The sequence below is a fragment of the Patagioenas fasciata genome, chromosome 18 (genome assembly GCF_037038585.1).
Source record: "Patagioenas fasciata isolate bPatFas1 chromosome 18, bPatFas1.hap1, whole genome shotgun sequence".
NCBI classification, from domain to species: domain Eukaryota; kingdom Metazoa; phylum Chordata; class Aves; order Columbiformes; family Columbidae; genus Patagioenas; species Patagioenas fasciata.
In genome coordinates this window covers 4,067,237-4,091,777 of record NC_092537.1, presented here as the reverse complement: position 1 = coordinate 4,091,777, position 24,541 = coordinate 4,067,237, and the positions used below count along the sequence as shown (strand labels likewise).

At 44.9% G+C, this 24,541-nt stretch overlaps 3 protein-coding genes across 6 annotated transcripts in view; 2 read left to right on the top strand and 1 right to left on the bottom strand.

Moving 5' to 3' along the window:
• Nucleotides 1-497: 497 nt before the first annotated feature.
• COIL (coilin) lies at nt 498-6,469 on the bottom strand. Its single transcript, XM_065852233.2, has 7 exons — nt 6,191-6,469; nt 4,674-5,853; nt 4,240-4,326; nt 3,467-3,514; nt 2,788-2,863; nt 2,162-2,250; nt 498-1,686 (listed from the first exon to the last, which is right to left on the bottom strand). The coding sequence occupies exons 1-7, from the start codon at nt 6,436-6,438 to the stop codon at nt 1,597-1,599; spliced, it is 1,818 nt and encodes a 605-aa protein (XP_065708305.1). The 5' UTR covers nt 6,439-6,469; the 3' UTR covers nt 498-1,596.
• A 67-nt stretch (nt 6,470-6,536) lies between these two features.
• Nucleotides 6,537-17,974, top strand: SCPEP1 (serine carboxypeptidase 1). Its single transcript, XM_065852567.2, has 13 exons — nt 6,537-6,650; nt 8,041-8,186; nt 9,119-9,208; nt 9,581-9,736; nt 10,200-10,274; nt 10,508-10,580; nt 11,549-11,586; nt 11,770-11,898; nt 13,314-13,398; nt 14,211-14,324; nt 14,930-15,067; nt 16,230-16,393; nt 16,517-17,974. The coding sequence occupies exons 1-13, from the start codon at nt 6,596-6,598 to the stop codon at nt 16,580-16,582; spliced, it is 1,329 nt and encodes a 442-aa protein (XP_065708639.1). The 5' UTR covers nt 6,537-6,595; the 3' UTR covers nt 16,583-17,974.
• Nucleotides 17,975-23,958: 5,984 nt separating this feature from the next.
• RAB11FIP4 (RAB11 family interacting protein 4) overlaps nt 23,959-24,541 on the top strand; it is a 94,555-nt gene continuing 93,972 nt past the window's right edge. The window contains exon 1 of one of the 4 annotated variants that reach the window (XM_071816799.1): nt 23,959-24,215. In XM_071816799.1, the coding sequence (XP_071672900.1) occupies nt 24,072-24,215 (144 nt within the window). In that variant the 5' untranslated portion in view covers nt 23,959-24,071. The remainder of the gene's footprint in view (nt 24,216-24,541) is intronic. The other 3 variants (XM_065852315.2, XM_071816798.1, XM_071816797.1) reach the window with 3 other exon arrangements.

Here is a 24,541-nt window from a genome sequence, read left to right as displayed (position 1 = left end):
GCCCGTGTGCGGGTGTGACAAGGCGGCCAGCCCCGTCGGGCAGATCGTACTCGACTTGACTTAAATTGTGCATTGAAACGGTGGTTTCACCCCAACTGGATGACAATGGATAAACGAAACTCAAGGCTTTATCTTCAAAACATCCGCTCTCTGGGGTGTGTTTGTTTTCAACCAACATCTGTTCATCACAGGGACTCTCTAACCATTTAGTTTGCACCCCAAATGCTCTGTAGGCAATGGAACAAGAGGTGAATCCTGCTCCAAAATGCTGTGAAATACTTGCATTTAGCTTTTGCAATTTCATAAGAATTCAAAAGTAATGATTTCCTTCAGAAAAAATACTGCAATTCATTCTAGATGTTTCAGCACGACTGTGCTAGAGTGCCTGGAGTTCTCTTTTTGTCCAGTTTGCAAGAATATTCACACATGAATCTAACTGTTCATTTCTCTAAAAAACAAATTCTAACATAGATGGCACAATGACAACTAAAAAGAACCACAATACACCAATCAGGTTTACTCATATAAAAATTATTCCTTCACAAACAAGACAGTTTAACAGGGACAATGCAAAGGTGTGCAGTATTTTAATGTAATCATGCACTAGTCAGAGTACATATTAGCAAAACTGTGATGTACAATTTTTCAGGTGTTTGTATCTAGTTTGTTGCGGTGTTTTTCCTGTGTCTTCTAAGAGTCAACTACCCAGGACAGGGGTTATCTTATAGTGTAAGACTTGCCAAGATGCAAGTACTCCATGGGTACAAGGTGCTACCTCAGTGCTGGTAATTAGCACATAATGAGCAGAGCTGTCAGTGAAGTGCAGGGCCAGCACCTGCTGACCGATCCTGCTGGTACGAAGGAAAGAAAGGCAGCACAGAAACTTCAGCACTGAAAGGGTGAAAGGGTTTGCTTTAAAACAAAGAAAGAGGTGTTCAGAGCCTACACAGATTAACACAGTGGGACACAATTTTGCCAGGGATTTGGTTTATATCCTGCTACTTCTAGGCAAAGTCAACAGTTACACCAATACAATTTATCTGCCTCTCAAAATTACAGAAGCTTAAAATCCACAAACTTTTCTTGAGATGTTCAGGTGAACCCTGTAAATAACCACAAGGTCCTGGCACTTGTATCGTGCTCTGAAAGAGGTGTGCACATCAACCATGTTTATATTTGATTTTTCAGATGTTGTTTTAATTATCCTTACAGCAAGATACCTCTGTATGGCAGTTACACACCCCTACCCAAATCCAGACATATAAACCGAGCTACCGGCAGGACAAGGTTGTATTTTATCTTTTTGATCACACCATTCCAGTTCTGGAGGCCGCAGCAGTAGGATATAAAAACTGTCATGAAGCCTCTATTAAGAAAAAAGCAATCCAGATCTATGTTAAAGACTTTTCATAGTAAACGACGTATTCCTGTATTACATAAAAACATAGCCTAAGACAAAAAAATGTTTCTTTTTCTTTTGGCATAGTTTAATTTTAAAACCCTTTATTAAAAATATCCACCAGTGCATCCACTGCCCTCAGAACTAGAAGGCAGCATTTCACAAAACAAGTCCATACAATTATTTACAATCACATCCTAGATTGTTCCATTTTCAATGCTGGATCCGTTAACTGGAGGCTCAACAATCAGTCTTGGCTCTATCAGTGCATCCCAACTTTCAGTTATCTGAAAACAGAAGAGACAATACTTAGCGTGTCCCAGATATACAGGCAGATGCAATTTCTTCTATGTTATGTTTTTCTAGACTTGAACAACAGCACTGCTGGACAAACATGACGGATCCTTCCTGTGATTCACCATCTTAATGAACCTCAACCTGCCTGACGTCCTGGGTAAGGAACAATGCAGGTAAGAACAGTGCATGAAATTAATAACCTTTTAAGACCTAATTATCTAAACATGACATTGTTTATTTTGTTAGCCAAAACGAAAGGTTACACAGTTTGATGACTGGGCTTGAATCTAGTTAATCGAATCATCATGCATATTCTTGCTAGAAAATAACAATTATTTTTGCTTGCTTTTATTTTAATCAGACACATTATGATAAAGGATCACACAGGGATGAACAGTCATAAAGCAGGACACGTATCAGCTGCACAAAACTTGTAATGGGCTTCAAAAGAGGTCACCCGCATACCTTTGTGTCCTGAGGAACCGCGTACTCTATCAGTTCTGCTCCATCTGCAGACTGGTAAACCAGATCGAACTTCCCTGGCTCTTTAGCAACTTAAAACCAAACAAAAATAACTCCCGTTAACTATGAGCAAAGAGGTTTAACTGTTCACCATAGTTAGACAGTGAGTCAAAACCAGGGTGTGCTCGGGATCATAATTGTAACAGAAAATCTGAGGTAGAACTGGATTCTGCACATCAAAATTAAGCTAATTATCTCATATAACTATATGTATGAAAACGTGAATCAATAATATGCTGCCTAAATTTGGCAAAAATGCTCATACGATGATGACTCATTAATGCTGCTTAAATGGCAACTGCAGTTTACACAAGCGCTTTCAGAGACACAGTTTTGGTGTCTGAAGTGCATTTTGTCATCGCGGGGACTCAGTTCCACGTCCACCAAAGACAGTGGCTCCACTGGCGCCACAAAGAACAGCATTATCAGCTAAAGTTCTCTCAGTTATTCCACATAGCTGAGAAGATACCCGAGGAAATTGGAAATACTCCTGAAACACGAGAAGTGCCTTGGACTGTTTTCCAGGTAACGCACATGACAACAAGCACTGGGTGCCCCAGGGTACGTACACTGTCCTGCTGACGACGAAAGGATCTCAAGCTCGATCTCTTTTTTATCAGCATTCCAACTGATTATTTTCCCCTCCTTCATAAAGTAACAAGAAAAGAATCAGATGAGATATACTAGGTAACTATTCCATATTTACAGCCACTGCGGTACTTGATCTCAGTCAGAGGAACTGTATCTGTCTGTCAGATTTTTCTACCTCTATGCATAAAATCTGCAGAGTATTAAAGCTCAGCAATCTGCAGTTACTGGCATCAACAAACCCCAGTTATTCATTGTCACCATTCTTGTAATTTAAATCAGTATTGATGCAGAAACCAAGTTATATGAAGTAGCTACAAAATTCTACTTGCACCAGTTTCAAGAACTTGCCTTGACTTCAAACTGCAGCAGACGTGAATACAGCTACATTTTTCTACTTGAAGGTGTGAATTTTTGTCATCTCTAAAATATTAATGATCATTAATAATGCTTGTTTTTTTCCTTTTATTAAATACGACACCTTTCAAATTTTCAATTAAGTTTTGAGTTCTAGAGTTTCCATTTTTACTGCTGCACCAGGAAGAGCCCAAGAAGCCAAGTGGATGACAAGAATAATACTGCATAACCTCAAAATATTTCAGCCCTACTTCACTTAAAATAGTTTTGTGAGTGAATGAATGGAGGAAAGAAAAACTGTACCTTATAGTCTGAAACTTCAGGACTGTAATTTTCAGTTAGTTCCAAGCGCTGTTGAAAGAAATACAGATAACAAGTTACGACTTATCCCGGATGATGCCACCTAAACCCCAACGTGGTTTCTTCAGCAAGAGGAAAGCGCGAGAGCCGAGCATCCCGCTCCTGATGCTGATCCCAGTCCCAGCTGCTCCTCAAGGGATTTCTGTTCAGGTCAGGCTGTGAGAGGAGATCAGGGAGATGGATCCCAGTCTCCTCAACTGCAGCAATTTCATTTTCATTTACTTTATATTTCGCAGTGAAGTGTAATTATATGTACGGTAAGATTTGCAAAGATATCGTAGAAACACTACATAAAGGAATAACAACATAGAGGTGTTTTTTTTCTTTTTATAGCATTAATTTTAATACTGACTTGCCTTGCATGTTGAAAAGAGAGGGGTAACATGCCTCTTTCTGGCATAAACCTTGAAAATATGCCCATGGTAGAGAGAGACTTTGTGAAGGTGCAACTAGAAAATTCTATTATTTGTGAACGGACTTGTGTGCTCCAGTTTAAAACAGAATTTTTAAAAAAGAACAAATAAGTAGGATGACAACTACTTCCTAACTCTTATACTTGTAGGATAACGGTCGCAGAACAATGTAAGATGAAGTTCTTCAGTGTAAGCTTTTGGTTTTCAGGACTATGCTGTCTGTAGCGTGTCCTGCAACACTTAGAGTGGCCCAAACGAAACAATTGTAGCCCACTAACATTCAGTATTTCGCAAGCTCTTTACCTTAAAGGCAATTCTTTCTCCCACTTGTGGTGGGGCAGCTAGAAGAGGTAACACGCTATAGTCTCTCTTGGGGACATCCACAGGATTCTGTGAAACAAACAATAAACCCATTGGATTAATTACTGTGTTAATAAAAATAGAAGACATTGTTTATGCTGAACTGATTGTAGGAAGTTCTGAGAAGAGTAAAGTACATATCTGAGCGCTTGTTTTGACATATACAATATAATCACTTACATGTTGTTTCATAAACACTTACTCAGGCTGCTAGAGTAAGTATCAGATTTACATACAGTAAGTATCAGATTTACATACAGTAAGTATCAGATTTGCTAAGATCAACCTTTACCCTGTCAGTCTTTTTCTGCTTTTACAAATGACTGTACATTTTTTGTGTGGCTAAAGCTGCAATACAAAGGTGCCCCATGACCCACCTGGACAACAACAGAAGTGTTTGTCGCAGCTTCATTCAGCTGCCTCTGTTTCTGGCCTTCGCTGCTGTAGTTATAGAAGAAGTTGGCTCCTCTCCCGCGGCCTTGGCCCCGCATCATCCCATGGAACCCACGGCCCCTGGGTCCCCCCCAGAAGGAATCCTGTGCTGTTCCACGGCCCCTTCCGCGACCTGAGCTGGCGAGTGGGCCTTGAACACCGCTCGGCAACGGTTTAGTGCAGTTTCTTATCATGGAATTATTCAGGCCAGCATTTGCTGTGGGTTTTTTAATAACAAGTGTTTCTGAATCTGAACTATCGGACTCTGAAGAGGAGGTCTTTGCCTTGGGAGCGCTGGTGGTACCGGTTTTTACAGCTGCCGTGTTGTTAGGCAGCGACTTTTCCTTTACAGTACTGGCTTGTGCTGTTGCCGCCTTCTCATCCTCTGTACTCGAGTCAGAATCTGAACTAGAGGACTGGGATTTTTTAGTGCTTTTACTAATTGTGGTCTTAGTACACTTTTCAGCATTAGACTTTACAGTCACTTTATTAGAAACAACAGTTTTCACATCAGAATTTGCAGCAGCTTGGGATTTGTCTTTGGGAAGTGTTGCTACTACAGGTTTATGGGGAGATTTATTTTGCTTTACATTTAATTCATTGCTGTCGCTGTCAGATGATGTGCTGGAGGAATCTGAAGATTCCAACCTCTTTCTTTCGGACTGTGTTGTGATTTTTTTGGTGTTTTTACCAGAATTTAGAGAAGAGCTCCCATCCGCCTGTTCTAAAGCCACCTTTGTTGCAGCGGCTTTTGTCTGCTTTTCATCCTTCTTCTTTGTCATCAACTGTTTCTCCGTCTCTGCTTTTTTAAGCTTCTTAGAGTGATCAGTAGAGCTCTCTTCCTTACCTTCTCTGAGTCTACTTCTTCCACTAACTTCTTCCTTTCTTTTTCTTTTTTTGTACCTTTTTAGAGAGTCCTGAATATCAACAGAGGTCTCTTCCCTACTCATGGAATACTCAGGATTATGTTTTTTCTTTTTCTTTTCCCTTTTATGCCTTTCTTCATTTCTAGAGAACTCTTCCTCTTCCTGCTTTTGTCTATGCCTTTTTTTGTCTTCTTTTGGTGCATAAGAGAAGCCATCATCTGTTTCTTCATAATCTGCAACTACCTCTTCCAATTTTACTCTGTCAAAAAAAAAAAAAAAAAAAAGGGGGCAATATTCAACATAATTAACTCCTTTTTGCTACATCTTAGCAGCTCGGTTAGACGTGTCTTTTGGCAGTGGGGATGCTCCAAAGGGACAGTTCAGGGGTCTTTCCAGAGCAGGGGTCGCTTTCCCAACCCCGGGGTGAGTCCCGAGCACCCCCGGAGGGCCCAGGGGCTGTGAGGCCGGTTTAAGGCGGCTGGGGGCCGCGCTCTCCCCGCTGAGGGGATTTACCGCCCCTTTCAGACACCCCGGGTTCCTCAGGCAGTGGGGACGGTGCCCTGAGCGCTCGCCCCCCCCGGGCATCCCCGCCGTACCGCAGCGAGTCGTTGTCCCGCACCAGGCGGGCGCTCTCGGTCGGGGGCAGCAGCGCCCCGTCGAGGAAGAGGCTGAGGCGGGTCCGCCGGCTGAAGCCGAAGCGGTGGCGGATGAGGCTGATGAGGTCGGTGATGAGGCGCACCTGGCTGGGCTCCAGCAGCAGCCAGCACAGCGCGCAGCCCGGGCTGCCCGGCGGTGGGTGGTCGAACAGCAACCGCAGCCGCACGGGGCCGCCGGCCGCCGCCATCTTGCAGAGGAGGAGGCGGGCGCGGGAGGGACGGCGCCACGCATGGGACAAAAAGGGCGGGCGGCGCGCGAAGCTTGGTCACGCCCCCTGCGGGCGGGGCGGGGCTGGTCCCCGCGCACGTGACAGCGCGGCCGCGGCGCCGGGAGCTGTTGGCGGGATGGGGACGGGGCTGCTCCCGCTGCTGCTGGCGGGACTGGCGGGGCTGGCGGCAGGTACGGGCCGGGGGCGCGACGGGACACGGGGGGGTGTCCTGCCCTGCGGCCGTGCCCGGGCAGTGGCGGAGCGGCGGCCTCTGGGCACGACGTGTCCCACGGCCGCTGCCGGGAAGGGCCTGGGCTGAGGCGCCGAAGGTTTCCGAGTCCCCCGGGGTGGTGACCGGGCGGGACGCGGGGGACAGAAGCGCCGGCGGGAGGGGGTCGGAGTCAGGCCCGTGGGAGGTCCCAGGCGGCCCCAGCCAGGGCTGTGGCTGTGGCCGTGGCCGTGTCTTTGCCGGGGACTATCGTGACTATCGTGACCTTGGGACCCGCCTCCTCCCAGCCGGCTGACTGGGGTCTGCGCTCCCCGGAGCCCCATTTTGGAGCAGGAACTTGGAAATTCAGGTCCCGGCTCCATAAGTTAGGGCAGCGCTTCCCAGGGCTGTTACACCCCGAGCTGTCAGCTCCTTCCCAAAAACCCCCAGACCCTCTTCTGTTCCCTGGAGGGCCGGTGCAGAAGCCACGCACACCAGCGTGTCTGTACCCAGGAGGTTACCGCGGGGCTGGCAGGAGCGCAGGTCCCTGTCCTGCTGCTCGTGGGCAGCGTTTTGTCACTGAGATCCTGGGCTGGGGGGCTGCAAGGGGCAAACAACCAGATCGGATCGGTGGGGACGGTGTCACCACACTGACGTGACCTGTTCAGCACTGCGGATCAGCACAGACCAGGCGCTGTGGCTTGGAAAAGTCTTATTGCTGCTTCTCCAGTGGACTGGTGCCTTCTGTAGCGATCAAGAAGATTATGGGATGTAGTTTCAAAGGTCTTTTTCTGGGAAAGCATCTGTATTCTAGATGGCAGAATAGACTGGCTGCTTAAGTTGACGAGACCCTACAAACTTAAGCTGAGTTTAGGTTTAGATCTTGGGTTCGTTTAGAACTGACCCATCTGCCTCTTCTGCATTTACTCTTGGGGACTGTAAAATCACTGATCCCAGCGACTGAGATCAGTGTTGGATCCCTGAAGGAGCCCTGGTGGCCCTGAAGCCGTGTGAGTTGTTCCATTGTGTCTACTGGGGCTGTGCTTTCAGCCCAGGCCTCGAAAACACTTGAAATGTTTCCCGGATAGGAAAACTTCTCCTAGCTATTGGGCTGCTATTTCAGCAACCACTGTAACATCAGGCTCTGATAATGGAGCGCTTAATTACACACTTAAGTTCATTCATTGATGATAACTCAGCAATGTCTGTGGGTGTAAGTATAGGCAGGATTCTTATAGTAATCTTTTTAATGGAAGCACTTCTAATTATCGCACCCAAGATTGAAATGTAATATTTTGGAACAAATCTGGTAGAAAACCCCAAGCTGATCCTTTTTGCCTACCTGGTTTTATGTTGCCTTCCTTCTCCCCTAGGTGTAGTTCTGAGGCAGTCCCCAGAGCCCAAGGAGCTGTGGGGATATGTGCAAGTTCGAAGTAAGGCCCACATGTTCTGGTGGCTCTACTATGCAAATAACCCAACCAAAGACTTCACAGAATTACCTCTCATCTTATGGCTTCAGGTAAGGTTTGGTGAAAGACCCTTAAACAATAACTTTCCATCTGTGCCTGGGTGGGTTTGATGCGTATCTTTCAGCTCTACAGAAATAGGATTCAAAATTGTCCGATTCTAATGATTCATCTTGTGAAAGAAGTTTTTGGGTCGGGAAGAAATAATGTAAATATCATTCTGCAATTGTGGGGTGCCTTCAACTGCTCACCCTCCATCAAGTTAAATTGCAGAAGTAGAGGTGGTTCTTATCGTTTATACAACGGTAGTGCTTTTTGTGCCAGACACTGCAAGTACATTGTAGCGTCACAGCTCCTTTCCTGAAGTGCTTATGGTCTAAACAATGTCCCGAGAAAGAGTAGATAAAGTGATCAGAGATTTAGAAAGATTTCTAAATAGAAACAACTAAGAGAGACTCTGATCGCGTGGAGATTGGTGACGTTCAATCACAGTTTGATGAAAGGCAGCGGTGTGTGCTCCACATCCACTTCCAGCAGTACAATTCAGAAGTTAATGTTGAACATAATCACTTGATGACTTGGTCTCTTTCCTTCTGGGTTATTTCTTCAGAGTGGAAGGCACACGCTGTACATGCTGATAAAACTAATGACTTGCAAACCTCTGTAGATGGCCAAGTCTTGCATTCAGTATTAAGGGAATAAGGGGAAGGATTTTCAAACTGCACCACACAGCATTCAACTCATTAGGTGCTTTGACAAGTGCGTAATTGCTTTTCTGTTTAAATTCTTGCTTTCAGAAGTAGCATGTGTACACATAATGAAAGAGGAAGAGGAAGAGAGCCTGCATGGCAAACTAACATGTAGTGCAAAAGCCATTTTAAAAAAAATTACAGTCTGTCATTCTACTTATTGGCTTGATTTCATTTTTCTCCTATCTCTACCATACTGCCTTTTAGCTTATTTGTCATTTGGTGTTTCCCCACAGGGAGGTCCAGGAGCTTCAGGCTGTGGATTTGGGAACTTTGAAGAGATTGGTCCATTAGACAAAGAAATGAAACCAAGAAATACAACTTGGGTATAGTAGAATGTTCAGCTTCTAATTACTGATTGCAAATGTTTATTGGAAGTTTATTCAAAGAGATGCATTTGTACTCTGAGCTACGAATAGTTGTACTACTACTTTGGAGTTCCCTAGATTGTGTGGGTGATCTGCCCTTGGATCACTGGGATTTTTGGGGTGCCTTTCTTGTTGCAGCTTGGGCAAATTGAAAAACCTGAAAACAATTCTCACCTGCACCATTCTCCCTTTTGGATTTGCACCGCTCTTTTTTGCAAGTTCTTTCAGGGCCAGAGATTCAGTGGCTCAGTTAAACATTTGTGCCATCAAAAGTAAGCTTTGTGTTGGTGCTGAACTGAGGTTTCATACAAACTCTTTCTGCTTGTACAGTTGCAGGCAGCCAGTATCTTGTTTGTGGATAACCCTGTGGGCACTGGATTCAGTTATGTGGATGACTGCAGCTTGTTTGCGAAAAACCTCACCACAGTAGTTTCCGACATGATGGCTTTTCTTGGAGAATTCTTCACATGTAGAACAGAATTCCAGGTAAGTGATTTGAATTCTTGGTTAGAATCACATTTTAATTTGCCTTTGAACAGATCACAAAAGGAATTGGTGAACAGCCTTCCAGATGGGCAGTGTTTCTACTAGGTAACATGCATTTGGTGGGGGTCTCTGCCTCTTACTTCCCACAATTCAAAAGTGGTGTCTTGAATTTGGTGCTAGTTAGTTAAGCAGTGGGGTGGATTATTGTCCATCAGGCAATCCGAGAAGCATGTAGGATCACGGCTGTTTCAGTTCCAAAATACTGAAGTGCCTGCTTCAAAACTTCCCTCACTAATTATACCAGGATGTTACGTAAATCTTATCTGCAGGTTAGAATCATAGAAACATCCAGTGTATGACAGCGAGAGGTGAAGAGCCAGAGCTGGATTCTGCAGGAGGTGGTTGAAGCTCCCTCCTGCCCTCTGTCCAATGGGTTTGTTGTGTGGCTTCTCTCTCTCTCCAGACCATCCCATTCTACATATTTTCTGAATCTTATGGCGGTAAAATGGCTGCTGGAATTGCTTTAGAGCTACATGAGGTGAGTAGTTGGAGGATGCCGGTCACTTTTCACTTTAAAACTTGGTGTTCTACAAGTACTTGTATTTCCTGCAATACATCGGCCCTGTTGTCTAATTCAGACCGCTACCTATTTTTTTCACTTAAAGAAAGCTGGTTTTAGAGTCAATGAATATTTAACTAAAAGTTGTTTATTATTTTTTAATGATATTTTTTGTGATTTGTTTGGTTTTGTCTTGTCTGTTATTCACCAAGGCTGTTCAAAAAGGGACCATAAAGTGCAATTTTATGGGGACTGCTCTTGGAGACTCATGGATTTCTCCTTTGGGTATGTTTAAAAATCCTTAGACTGTGGGTAGTTTGTTGTTTTGGTTTTTTATCATTCCACGAGTACCTAGAGTGCTTCAAGTGAATTAAATCTGTAGTGAGTTGGGTAAATCAAAAAGGAATACTTCAATATTGCAAGCTGTGATTGAAGAGTCTACCTTTAAAACATATCTAGATAGTGAAAAGTCAGAGAGTGAAGGCGGTGAGCAGCATGCTGGCATGTGGAGTGGGGTGCTGGTGAAATGTCCTTATGCATCTGCAGCCTCTGGGGTGTTTGGTAAGAGAGCTGCACTTCAAGTGTGGCCACCAGATGATTCACAAGGTCACAACTGAGGTTTTCTCTTTTCCCAAGAAGACCTCATGCTGAGGAACTGATGTGCTCACAGACACGGTCGGGATAGGGTGTGTGTCTGGTGGAGGTTAAAAAACAGAAACAAGTGAAAAACAAATTAAAGGGCTCTCAGTCCTTCAGTGAGATTTGCAAGAGCAGGCTGCACAGGACAGCACAGGACAGTATCGAGCAAACCCTTATCTGTATTGGGATCAGCTGATCCTTGAGACCTTATAAACAAACTTGTTATAAACCAGATTTGGTTTATACCCAATTTTCCACCCTCCTGTAGCTTTTGCAAACAAATCAATTTAGACAATGCCTGTTCACCTGTCAGATCTCCCCCGTGTTCCAGCAACGTTCTGCAGCATTGGGGTGAGAACAGTTTGGTGAGAACACGTCTATTGCTTTAAATAAATTTCACTGTTTAATGCCTAAGGGGTTATAGTGACATTGCAGTGCTTTTATTGGTTTGTAAAGAACCTGCTCTTAGGGCTAAACTGAGCTGACAGTCTCTTTTTACTAATTAATTCATCTCCATATATTTTTGTCACAATCATTCTTGCTACAATAAGGGAAAAGTAAAGGAAATCGTATGTCAGAAACGTAGATGTTTGAAATCTGTTCTGTTTCTTTAGACTCTGTGCTGTCTTGGGCGCCCTACCTTTACAGCACAGTAAGTACCTTCTTAAACTCTTGGTCCTCACCTGGTTACTTGTACTGCCCTCCAGTATAAGTGGATGTTGATTTTTGAGGTTAGCCCTTAGCCAGAATAAAACCTCAAATGCATGGAGACTATTAGTGAGAAATGTCTGTGAAATTATAATTGAAGTTCTTCTCTCGTGTGTTTATCTTCCAGTCTCTCCTTGATGATAATGGTCTACGAGAGGTGACTGCTGTTGCCAAAGAAATAATGGATGCAATAAATAAAAATCAATATGGATTGGCCACGGAGCTCTGGGGCAAAGCTGAAGAAGTCATTGAAGAGGTGAGATCTTTGACCAGCAGCAATAACTAACTGGTGCCTGGGGAGGGACACAATTTCAGGTTATCCTTTCTATGAGCACTAGGATGGTGTGAATCCTGCCCAGTCATTTTTACCAGTATCTATTTTATCCCAGCGCTGATGAAAAAGCACTATTTGCTGTGCGCCACTGCGTAATCGTAGGAGGCAGTGGGTAAGGTGACCCACATGGGCTTGCAGTGTTGCATCAAGGTTTCAAGCTGGCAAATCACTTAAATAGATGCTTAACTTTTAGCATGCAACTAGTCCCATTGATTTCTACAGAACCTGGTTTCAACTTAAAAGCACTATGTCTCCTCAAAAGCTTTGTTTTGCATATTGAAAAGGGCATCTAGGGACACACAGATTTCAAGTTAAGCACAGATCTATAAAGAACTACAGTAGGTGCACAGGATGGAAAGGAACCTCAAGTTATGTCCTGTTACTGTGGGTTATTGCATCTTGTTACTTAGCAAGTTCCAGCTTAAAAGATAAAGGTTCACTCTGTTTTTTCCTGTTGAAGGGTTACTCCAAAATCTCACTCTTCCTTGTGTTTTTGTTTTAGTACAAGTAAGGCTCTGGCTTCTTCAAACTGAAAGACTAATCTGGAGCTGCTTCCTTTTCTCATTCTGTTTTGTTTTGTTTGTAACTGGCAGCACCTTGCACATAGTTGGTTTCACTTCTTTTGAACGAACTTGTGGTTCCCGTTTTGCCTTTCTCTTCAAGTCTGCTTGTCTTCTCCTCCCAGTTGTGTTATCGTTCAGGGTGCGGGCACTTCAGTTCTTCTAGGGTTGCTGTTGTGAGCTGATTTCTGAACATCAAAATTCAAAGGAATCTGGAGTAACTTCTGTAAAGGCAACATTGGTCACACATGTCCTTCAGATGTAGACAATTTGCTGTCTGCATCAGAGCTGCCAGTCCTTGGACTCGTTCAGATGTCAGCAGTTCCAAAAGAGGAGTGGCTGATCTTTATCACCACGTTCTTGAGGAAGCATTTAGGATTTCAAAGGGTTGTAGGCTGGGAGGATGTTGAGCAAGAGGCAGCGTCAGGCTAGACTAGATCTAGCGGAAGAGACCATCTGAAAGCATCATCTGGCATTGCAGCTCCCTAATGAGCGATGAGAATCTGCAGTCATTTGGGTGGAAGGCTTCCTGTGGCTTCACATCCGTTCCAGAGGTGTAAATAACATCTGTGGCAGAACCCATGTGTGAACAGTACAGGCTTGAGAAAACTTCCCCACTTCCCAAAGCAACTGTAGACCAAAGTTTTTCCATAAAACCTTCCTGATGTGTAGGTGAAGTGGCAGCTCGCAGAGTCCTTTACTTAGGATTTACTTATCTCTATTTTCAGAAGAGTGTGTTCCTCATATCTGAGAAATGCTGTTATCTTTTGTTTTCAGAACACAGACAATGTGAACTTCTACAACATCATGACAAAGGAGGTTCCAGAAACAAAATTAGATGAACAAGAAAATCTCCATCTCAGTAAGTTGCATATAAGTACTTGAGGTTCTGAGGCCCTATGTTTGCATTCGCGTACCTTCAACTCTGATAGCGGGAACAGCCTCAATTTAGCACATCCTTTAAATGGGGCCTTCAGATACAAAGAATATTGATATTCTGAGCAGAAATTGTTTGCTCTTACATAAATAGGGATAAATAGGAGAAATGTAGAACAACCCTTCTGTAGATTACACCTCCACCTATACATCCTGCACAAATTATTCCAAGGATGTATTCAGTATAATTGTGACATAGTTTTTTAACCTTTAAGTTACTTCCTCTTAATGTCTTTAATTTCTGTCTTCAAGCTAGGACACAAAAATGTCTCGTCGGTATAAACAGTCTGATTAGACTCCATGATGTTTATGCATCTATGTGAAAAACACGTGTATAGAGTTTCTTTCAAGCTCATTATCTCTTTCTATTGGCTTCAGCAGGGAAGATGAATGGCACAATTAACTCCCAAAAGTAAAGCACTGCAGCTCAAAAATAACTGGTCTGTTGAGGAAAAGGAATTGTGTCTGTAGCAAGTGGCTAAAACAGAAGCTGGTGGCCTGAAAAAGTGCTGTGTTAGCCAAAAGGAGAAATGGATGGTTGAGTTCTCCTGGTATCATCCCCTGACCTAAATAAGGGTTGACTTCAGTGGTTTCTGGTAAAAGTAAGCAAAACTCTCTCTGGTGTTGCATTTGCATGAGAGAAGAGTTTGTTGGCCATGACTGTAACACTGAAAATTATCTGTGCAGGACAACTGTCTCATATGTGCCACTAATCAAAGTGTGTTCTCTTTTTTTCAGTAAGACTTTACCAGCGCCATGTCAAAAATATGCATAAGGACAGCCTCAATGAATTGATGAATGGACCCATCAGAAAGAAGCTAAAAATCATTCCTGACTGTGTGAAATGGGGAGGTACTTTCCTGTCTGCTATGTGGATCTAATGAGTGCATTATCGCAGTCTGTAGGAAGATGCTTTCCCGTAGTAAGCAGTCACATTAAATTGTCATTATCCTTGGGCCTAAGAAGAGGACTTCTTCTCAGAAATGAACATGTAATGGGGCAGGCTCGTGGGAGCAGACGTGGTTCTGATTCTGCAGCTTGTATCCGTCATTAGTCAAGCAGCTAAAAATACAGGTGAAGGAAGAAGATCCTCTGTGTCTCAGCAGCTGGTTTCTGGCTGAAATTCCTGGCAGTTTCTCTCTGCTAGAAATCTGGTATCATGTAATGCTGCATGGTGTGGAGGGGAGGGTGTAAAACAGAAAGGACTGATGCCAGCACCCTATATGTGTGTGTAGTAGGAGTGAGAAGCAACAAAGCTGTGTTTGAGCTCCAGTGGGAGCATGGCTGCTCTGTTCTCTTTAGTTCCTCAGACCGATAAACCACTGGCTGCTGCTTTGAGTGAGGACTGGTTTTATGCAGCCATGAGCTGCATTTTAGAAGCCTTAGCTACTTCTTTCCCAGCTTGGGGATGACATTCTTCATCAGCTAAAACTTGTCTTCTTTCTGGTTCCAACCAGGTCAGTCCAGAGATGTCTTTGACAACATGGCTGAGGACTTCATGAAACCTGTCATCGATATTGTTGACCAGCTGTTGGCAGCCAACGTCAGTGTTACAATCTACAATGGGCAGCTGGATCTCATTGTTGACACCATGGGTAAGGGGCTTCTTGATTGGGGTTGGGAACAGCACATGTGACAAGTAGAATGTGAAGTTGCCAGTAATGTTGGTACCTGGATCTCTCCAGTCTTCTGTGCAAATCTCCCACCTAACTGGCAACTCTTAAATAGTGCAGTCAGAAGTGAGCAGGTCTTAGTATGTTTTGTTTACATCCCTCTAAGATAGACAATTATTTTACCTCCATTGTTCTGTTGGGAAATGGATCTGCAACATCAACAACTGCTTCTTTCAGTCAAGCCCATAAGTACATAGGTAATAATTCACTTAATTCTTCTGGATAGACATATATGTATGTATGTACGCTTGTTTATAAATGAAGAATGAGGATAGGTGAATACATATATGGAGATTATTCTCTTCTCCTGCTATGCCCTGAAGATCCTGTCCTCTGGGACGTATCTTTCTGCAGATTTGTGCACAATGCAGGTCAGTGACCTGCAGCAGAGAGTACAGTGCCAGGTGAGATGGAACAAGGGTGTTGGTAATTAATGAGGGAGGGTGCAGCTGGAGAGTGATCACACCTGCTGCTCAGAAACCTGTGTAGGTACTTGCATGTCTGGCCACTCAAGGGCTTTGTTTGTCCCTTGCTGCTTGCAAGATGCCAGCTCGATCAAGTGGCAGTTTGGGAGCCAGGCCAAGTATTGCTGAAATGCCTCGTGCTGCGAGACTGCCATGCTCTCTTCTGTTCACCTTTTCTTATCGATTCAAATAATCTGCAGTCACAAATTGTGCAAACATCCTCCTGTGTGGTGAAAAGCTTTATCCTTCATCTGCCTCTGCCCACTTAGATATTCAGATGCCCTTCATGAACAATATAGCAATCAATATATCAGGAAACAGAGTATTTAGGCTGTCAAAACAGATTAGCAGTTAGTGGTGCTTCAGTTTATCACATTTTGAGTTAATATGTAAATTCTTACAGTAATTCAGAGACAGGCTAAAATTTCTCCCTCCGTTGGTTTGTTCCAGCTTGTCCTGAACACAGCTGTGGACATGTTCTTAAGCACAGAAAAATGGGGTTTGGGATCTGAGCATACAGAGCTGTTCTGCTAGCACTGCTGTGTGGGTACCTAGTCCAGCTGAACTGGGACTCTCAAGTTGCTGTATCAGTAATCAAGCATATCTCTTACCTCTAACAGGCCAGGAGGCGTGGATGCGGAAACTGAAATGGCCTAATTTGGACCAATTCAGCCAGCAAAAGTGGAAGGCACTCTATGTGTCTCCAGACTCCACTGAGACAGCTGCTTTCCACAAGGCCTATGAGAATTTGGCTTTCTTCTGGATTCTTAAGGCTGGGCACATGGTAAACAAAATAATTCTTGGGGTGGGATGCACTATAATCAGCAGGAACACTAAAGATGTATATGTGCTTGCTGTCTGCTTCCTTACTGCAGCTGCTCACTGTGTGCTCTCCTCTCTGTGCTAGGTACCGTCCGATCAAGGAGAGATGGCTCTGAAAATGGTCAGGATGGTGACCCAGCAGCAGCTCTAGGGAAGGGGAGGCCAGCTGGGATGGCCTCCTGCCCAATGTCCGTGCTCTTGCAGAATGTGAGTCCAGAATAATAAGCCACAGGAGGAACAATGGCTATTTGGACACACAGCAACTCTGATCTTGCTGATAATATGCACGGCCACTTACAGAATGGCATTTTTTCCTTGAATGAGTTGTTGCTTTTGAATTTGTAAGCTGTTTTGCTGCCTTAACACTGTTTGTAATGACTCTTCCAGAGGAAAGTCCACTCTTATAAATCATTAGCTCAACCAGCTCTGAGCCTTTGCCTTTGACTTGGAAGGATTTCGTACTTCATGAAAAGCTGCCCTTCCCTGAACGTTCTCTTTTCTGTTCACATACCAAGACAAAAAATGATTTGAGTCCTGACAGGTTTGCTGTTTGTTCCTCTCAGAGAGCCAATCTTTCATAAGGCCATGGAGCGTTCCTTCCTTTGTCCTCAGGCCTCTGCTTGAGTCACCTGGCTGGATTACAAGCTGAAGATATGGAGATGCCAGGATAGAAGAGCTGCCCTAGAGGAATTACAGTCCATCTCATTGTGCTGAGGTGCCTGAGTTAGGATACAAGGTTCTTCAGGCTTCCTGTGTTATGGAGAGAGAAAAACACACCTCCCTCCCAAAGGAGGATTTGACCTTTTTCATTTGACCATTTGTTTCTTGTTTTCATTCTCTTTAATGACCATTACCCAAATTTTGCCTTTAGACTTAACATCTAAAGCACATCCAGCAGGAATTCCTGCTTTCCTGAACGCTGAAGCAGGAGCCCTGTTAATACCCTGCTCTTGTGCAGGAGAGAGTCCTAATGGACAGAAACCTCTTGCAACCTTCTGAGCTTGGCCTGGAGAGTGGAAGGGAAAGCATTATTTGAGCAATAATAGCATAATTCTGAAAGATAGTAGCAGACAAGCTAGAACCATTATCTTGATCCATATTTTTCTAGAGCTTTTTTAAAATCTTGCAGACACCTATTATTTTTAAAAAAAAAAAAAAAAGTTATTTTTTAATCTAGTACGGGAGACTTGATCAGATATCATTTGATTTCTGCTACAGAGCCCAAAGTGACTGTTGCTTATTGGTGTCGGATAGGAAGCACAACAGCTTGTTCCAGCTGTCACAATCCTAAATAAATAGCAACCCCTCAATTACTCCAGCAACTGAAACTGTCATGAAATGTCTGATAGTGTCGGCTTAGCAAGGACTGAGGCATAATGCTATGTAAACACGTATGCAATCACCCAGCAGCTGGAGTATTGGCACCTAATAATTGTTTTTCTTCTTCGTGTTCTCTCCTTGAACTGTGTTCTTGAGAACTTTAGCAATGCAAACCCAGATTTTTTTAACTGATTTTGCAATAAATACAATGGGTCTAATCTAATTCCTCTCTCTTGGGCATCACATTGATTTCACTGGTTGAAAATCGCATCTTTTCTGGTTTGGCTTCTCGGTGTAAAGCCCCTGCCAATGGGAGCAGATGCAGTCACAGTTGAGAGGGAAGGGGACAGGACTGTAAAGCTTCTTTATCAAACGGGACGTTCATTCACACCACCTAGAGCTTGTGCTCAGTGATAGGCCTGAGGCATCTGTTTCTTGTCCTGCTTTGTTTTAGCTTCTGCAGGTTTTTCTGTTGGCAAAGAGATGGCTTGTGAGGGAAAAAAGATGGTTTGAAGAAGGCTGGTGGTAATGATTTGTTGGTTTTAGGGGCTATGCCAAATCTAAACATGTTAGAATAAAATGACTTGCCTGTGGAGACAGGCTTTTAGTTAGTGTCCGTTTACATGCAAACAACAAAAAAGCAGCAATCCTTTAATATCGAGGAAGATTCCTTCCTTTTATTTCACTAAAGGCTTTGTAACTGGTGCATCACAGCTCCAGATCGTCACAGAGGGCACCTGTCCAGCAGATGATGTAAGAAATTGGTTGCTTTGAGAGGAGTTCAGGTCCCACTGTGTATCTGGTTAGCACTGACATACTTTGTCCATTTTGATTTCATGCAGAATGCTATTTTCAGATAAGGGCTGTCACTTGACAAATCTGTGAGAATGAATCGTTCTAAATATTTATAAGATTCCTGTGCAGTAGAGGTTGACGCTGTTGTGAACAGATGAACGCAGAAGACGAGATCTGCCCCATTTGCCACCACAGGGGTATCTGTGCAGGCAATTTTTGTCTCTAATGTAGCTAATCTGACATGGAATATTTCTGCTGTAGGAAGAGTGAATCACATAAGCTATTTCTAAAGGGAATTTGGCACATAGCGTTCATCAATTTTATATCTTTAAAGTTTGAGGCTTAACGGTGGGATGTAGGTGTGCGTTATTTTCGGAAGATGAACATTTTGAAGTGTTGCAACATCTGCTTATCTTGGGATTCAAAGCTGCAACAAAAGAACATCTGTGTACTGAGGCAAGATGGAAATGTTCTTCATTGTCATGTTATGTCTATTAGCCTGTAAACATTCTGCTGGATGGCAGCACCATTTGTGTGTCACTGCGGAACTCTGGGGTGAGTTCATGTTTTCCAGGAGGGATTCAGGAAAGGTCTAGTGATTTATCTGACCCATGGACAGTGCCGAAGGAATAGTGGGAATTGGAGTATAGCACAGTTCACCCTCACAAGGTTTCTGTGTAGATTATTTTGGGTATTTGCTGTCTAATAGATTTGGTAGTTAAGAAGTAGCTTTAGCTCTTGTGGAGGAAAAAATGTGTCATTCTGGTCACTCTTTTTGGGGGATTTCTTTTTCTTCTAGCTGGCTGCTGATTGAGGTGGTAGGAAACTATGTTGGATGTATCTGCAGGAGCAGAGGTGTGTTGGTATGAGTGATCTAATGCAGTGATTTTTCAACCTGTCTCAGTTTACAAACCCCTCACCTAAAGTATTTCCAAGGAAAGCAAAGCACCCTTAAAAATTTTATATATTGACCATTCTCTTGCGTAAATATTTTTGTTCTGTCCTTTATCTCCCATTAGTCAGACAACTTGGACTCAGCTTACACAATCTGTTTCGAGACACAACGAGTAATCACTGTTTGGCTTTAGCATCAGTGTAGTATATCATGTTCTAATTTTATTATTCTGTCCCAGATCTTGTTGCTAAATACAGAAATATCTGGGAATTACATTCCTTTAGTCAGCTATAGTAAAATTGCATCTGGAACATATTTATTCAGATGTTGTGGAGTCCATCTTGGATAGGACAAAAAAAGCAACATTTTAGAAACTTTATTTGGAGCAGGAAGGGACAACTTACTGAATGGTTCATATATTGTGTTATGGGTGAGTTGGCTTAAAGAAAAGACACTGGCTGCTGCACCCTCAGACTTTAACAGCTGCTAGATGAGTTGCTAGATTTTTTTTTTTAGTAAATTGTGGGGTGGAATAATTCCCTTCCAACAGTCTGGGGCTTAGGTCTGTTAATATTTGCTTGTTGGAGGTAGAGAGGAATGTTTGTGTCTCTCTTGACAGTTCTTTTGGGGGTAGGAGTTGAAAATAACTTGAATGTAGCTAGGTCTACTTTTTACATGGTTGTCTTGGAGTCTGAAACACATCATCATAGCCAGAGTCTCCTGTGAAGGAGTGACGGTCTCCTCCTGACGCACAGAAGTGACCTAGTGGCCTGGCAGCTGTCAAATGCTTTCCAGCACCATTAGTGCTTTCAGGACATTGCCAGATGCCATTGCATGTTATAAGCTGAGGCAAATGTAAATCTACCCACCTGCTTAGAGCTCCTCTGAGAAAAGCTGAGGGGTTCTGTCCTTCCCCTCTAAGAGAAGGCAACAGGGAGGCTTCTGCAATGCACCAGAAAGAGCGGTTTGGCCCCAGGGCATTTAAAAGACTGTGGGATGTCTTGGAACAGGAAGAAAACTTGCTTTAGCCCATGCTATTCATTCACCTCTGGTCTACACCCAGCTGCCCTGTGCAAGGTGCCCAGCAATGGGTTCTCTTGGCTGGTGCCAAAGGTGCAGTGAAGTGGGTGACCACGCGGTGGGGTCAGGAGACCTGCAAATGCCACGGGAACAGCTGGCGCTCGGTGCTGCCCCTGGAAACACCTGCTCAGCACTTGGAAACATGAGGTTATTGCTAAGAATTTGCAGTGGAAATGGTTTTATGTGAACTGGTACAGAGGATTATTTAATCTTAGTAATAATTTCATGAGAACAGATATTTTGGTTTCTGTGAGCGCAACCCTGATTACAGCAAGCCTTTTTATAGTTGCAAATAACAGCTAAATTAGCCTGCTTTAACCAAAACACACCCTTCAATATTGTGATTTGTAGTTAGGCGTGTGCTTTTTCAAACGGTGCGTTCCCTGCCTATCTTTAAAACCTTTTGATCGATGTCTCTGAGGGTAGTATGTGTGTTGTAAGAATAAAGAAATAAGGCATTGGTGTGTTTGCCGTGGTAACTGCAGTTTGCTGTCTAGGTAGGCTCATCTAGCAGAGTTACGCACATAACTAGTGTATAAGCTGGTAAGAATGCTGTTGAAATCGAGAAGCATTCATACTATGTGAAATTAAACCACTAAAACTTTTACAAGGTGATGTCCTTCAGCAACTAGAAAATTTCAAAGAAAGATCCTTGCTTGTTGAGACATTTCCCCCAAATTTGTTAGGTTTTGTTGTTGTTCTTTAACTTTTTATTACTGAAAAAAAGACAAAATGGCAGTAAAAAAATCAAGTATCTTGCTTCTGTGCCACACCGAATTAAGTTAACAGGAAGAGGATTTGATTCAAAATACGGTAAGACTGTTAGAAGCCAAATATTCAATGAGGGTTACATTATGTATACTATAAATTGTGCTATGAAGATGTTCTGAGAGGCCAGGCCTCAAGATGTTGCTACTATATGCTGGAACGCAACCAGAATTGTAGATAAGGTCATCAGCCTGGGGGCTGCAGTCCTTAGATACTGTTTCTGACAGCAGATTACAATTTCCTACGTTAAGTGGAAGTGACATTGATGGAAAAGCAGCTGATTGTAACCAAATTGTGCAAATGACAGCCATAGCCTGTGGTATTCAGTGAAATGTTTCCTCTTGAACTATTTATTCTTAACAGGCAAATACAGTAGCACCACCACTAGTCATATTTCAGGTTCAGAAAACTAGATTTACAGCATACAAAGTATTTATTCCACACAGCGCACAAGTCAAATGAAGAAGCTGCCAAATACCTCTGATTGAACAAGTATTTTGATATAGTCAGGAAAAATAGCAGACCTGTTCTACTGCGAACCAGAGAAGCAGAGATCAGCAAGGAGTGATGCCAGCTACATCCACTGGCAATAAGAACTGACCTCCTCCTCAGTTTGGCTTTACAAACTGTACATCGCCAGTGCAAGTGTGTGGCACGTGTTCAGATCAGCATCCTGGCTTCAGCATCCTTGGGGTGACCCCAGCTTATCCTAGACCTTTACTGACTGCACCTCACGTCCCAATTCTCCTGTGTTCAGCTGCCCACCTGCACACAGGGAGGTGAGTCGGGTGGCGCAAGGAGGCACCCCAAGGCCATCTCAGCAAGCAAGGTGGGACAATGATAAAAGTGTGCTCTCAAGCTTTGAAGAGCTTGAACTCCACTTCAGAGCACTTAGACTAACGGCAGCTGATTCCACATAGGTGTGCTTTCCACAGCTCTGAGGGCTAACAGCTCACAGATTTTTGAATACTTTGAATAGGTACCCCTAAGGGGTATGCTAAGCTCCATCCCCATGTAACTTGAATATGAGTTCAAGGGTCTTGAGATAAAAGCTAAACATCCACACATCTTAAGAATCCTGCTTTAACTAGACAACTTCAGAGAAGTTGGCTGATCAAATATTTTGCCTCGCTTTTCTCTTTCAGATCTCCTCACATCTCTTCATAAATTCTTTGCTTCCCAAGGGTCGTATCTGATCTCTGCACTTTGATTTTTATTTCCCCCCAGTCTGGAAAGACCTTTTTGTGTATCAGAAAGGGAACAGGAGAACCCTTCTGTATTTGTTGTAAAACCAACCAAAGGTCAAGGTGGCAGGGGCTCTGGAACCAGCTCCTTGTCTGTGTCGGGGGGTGAATTTGTGGGGAGCTGTGTTGCTAGTGCAGCATGTGCTGTCCCTGTGGTGGTGACTGACAGCTGACTTACAGCTTACAGGGCTGTCAGATCAGCATCTTCCCAAACTCTGAATTTGCACATAAAAGGAATGAGAGACTTGTGCTCAAAGAAACAAAACTTCCTGAGGAGAACACTCCTATTGGTTCTAGAAAAGAGATTAATTTGACTGGCCAGCTCTAACCATGGGCTTTTCCAGGTTGCTATGGGCCTCTCTTGCTGCAAGGAGCAAATGAATGGATACTGTCTCAATTCAAAACCTGCTCACTTTTGTGGTCATTTTAGGTGGACAGCTCTATCCATCACCTACTGAATGTCACTCGGTGATGGATGGTGACCTGTGTTCAGCAGCCTCGCTGGGGGAGGCAGCACGTACCTGAGCCTGACTCGGCCAGTGCTCCTTCCTTACCAGGATGCTGCCCCGCGATCCCTGGTGAGAGGCACAGTGCAGGAACCAGAACCATTCCTGGGCTTCCCTCTGGCAGCTCACAGCTGTGGGCTCAACGAGCAGTCCAAGAAACTGAGAAAGAAAAGGGACAGAGCAGAGATCACATTAACACCCAGCCGTGAAGCACAGCTGTGCTTTAATGAGGAATCCTGCAAAGGCAGGGACATCCCTTCGTTACCAGCTGTGTCTCATTAAAGCATGAGTGACCAGTGTCTGTCCTAAACCCAGCCGGGCCACGAGGAGCATCTGTGCAGCCCTGCCCCGTCGCTGGAGTGCGATGGAGCATGGGAAGCACTGCCCGTCCTCCTTTTCCTTAATTTTCCCTTAACTCTACACTTAGCTTTTCTCCCCCTGATCTGGACCTCAATGGCTTTTTCACAGGAGAAACTGTAGTGTGACAGGTGTTTTATTTGAGGTGGTAGGGAGGAGGACTGAGGTGTGGAACAGTGAAGGGACTGTAACTGCATCTGTGACAGGAACCCAGGGGCTGTCAGGCCTGCTGTCCCCCAGCTGCTGGAGGGGAGCGTGCTTTCCTCTTCCTCCTGCTTCCCTCACTCCCCCTGCCCGACTCTTTCCTTCCCAGGGCCGCTCCCCATCGCCGCTGTCCCCGGGCTCCCCGCCGCCCTCGCACCTCCCGCCCGCCGACCCCTCGCGCCCTTCCCGCCCGCCGCGCCCCTCTCCCCCGCTGCAGCGCCCCCTGGCGGCGGCCCCGCCGAGCGCGAGTTCCCACCACCCCCTCCCTCCCCATCCTCCAGCTCTGCCCTATTGTTCTCCCTTCCCTCGCTCCCTCCCTCCGCCCGGGGCTGGCGTCCTCCCTCCGCTCTCCTCCATCCCTCCCTCCTCCTCCTCGCTGTCCCTCCCGCTCCGCTCCCCGAGCTGATGTCACGCACCCGCTGAGGCGCGGGCGATCATGGCTGCTGCGGCCGCGCCGCCGGCCTCCCGCTGATGCCCGCGATGGAGCCCACGAGCCTCCTGCGGTTCCTGCGGAAGCTCAAGGAGGTTTTCGACGTTTGTGATGAGGATGCGGACGGCTTCATCCGGGTGGAGCACTTCGTCGCCCTGGGGCTGCAGTTCGGCCAAGGGGATGAGGTGAGTGGGGCGGGCCCGGCTCGCTGCCTCGGCAGCCGCGCAACTTCACCTGCTGCTCCCGCTGTGCAGGGAACGGACCACGGCTCTGCCTGGCCAGACCCCGCCAGGACCACCCACCTTCCCTCAGCGCCGCTCGGATTTCCCCCCGAACCCCCAGGGAGCCCCCGACTCCTCCCTCAGGTTGGCCGGGACTCCCCCCGTCCCTCAGGGCGTCGCAGAACCGTCCCCATGGCGGCCCGGAGCCCCCTTCCCTCAGAGCCACCCGGTCGCCCTTTCCCGCAGAGTCCTCCGTAACGACAGCCCGGATCTCTCCTTTTCTCAGGGGG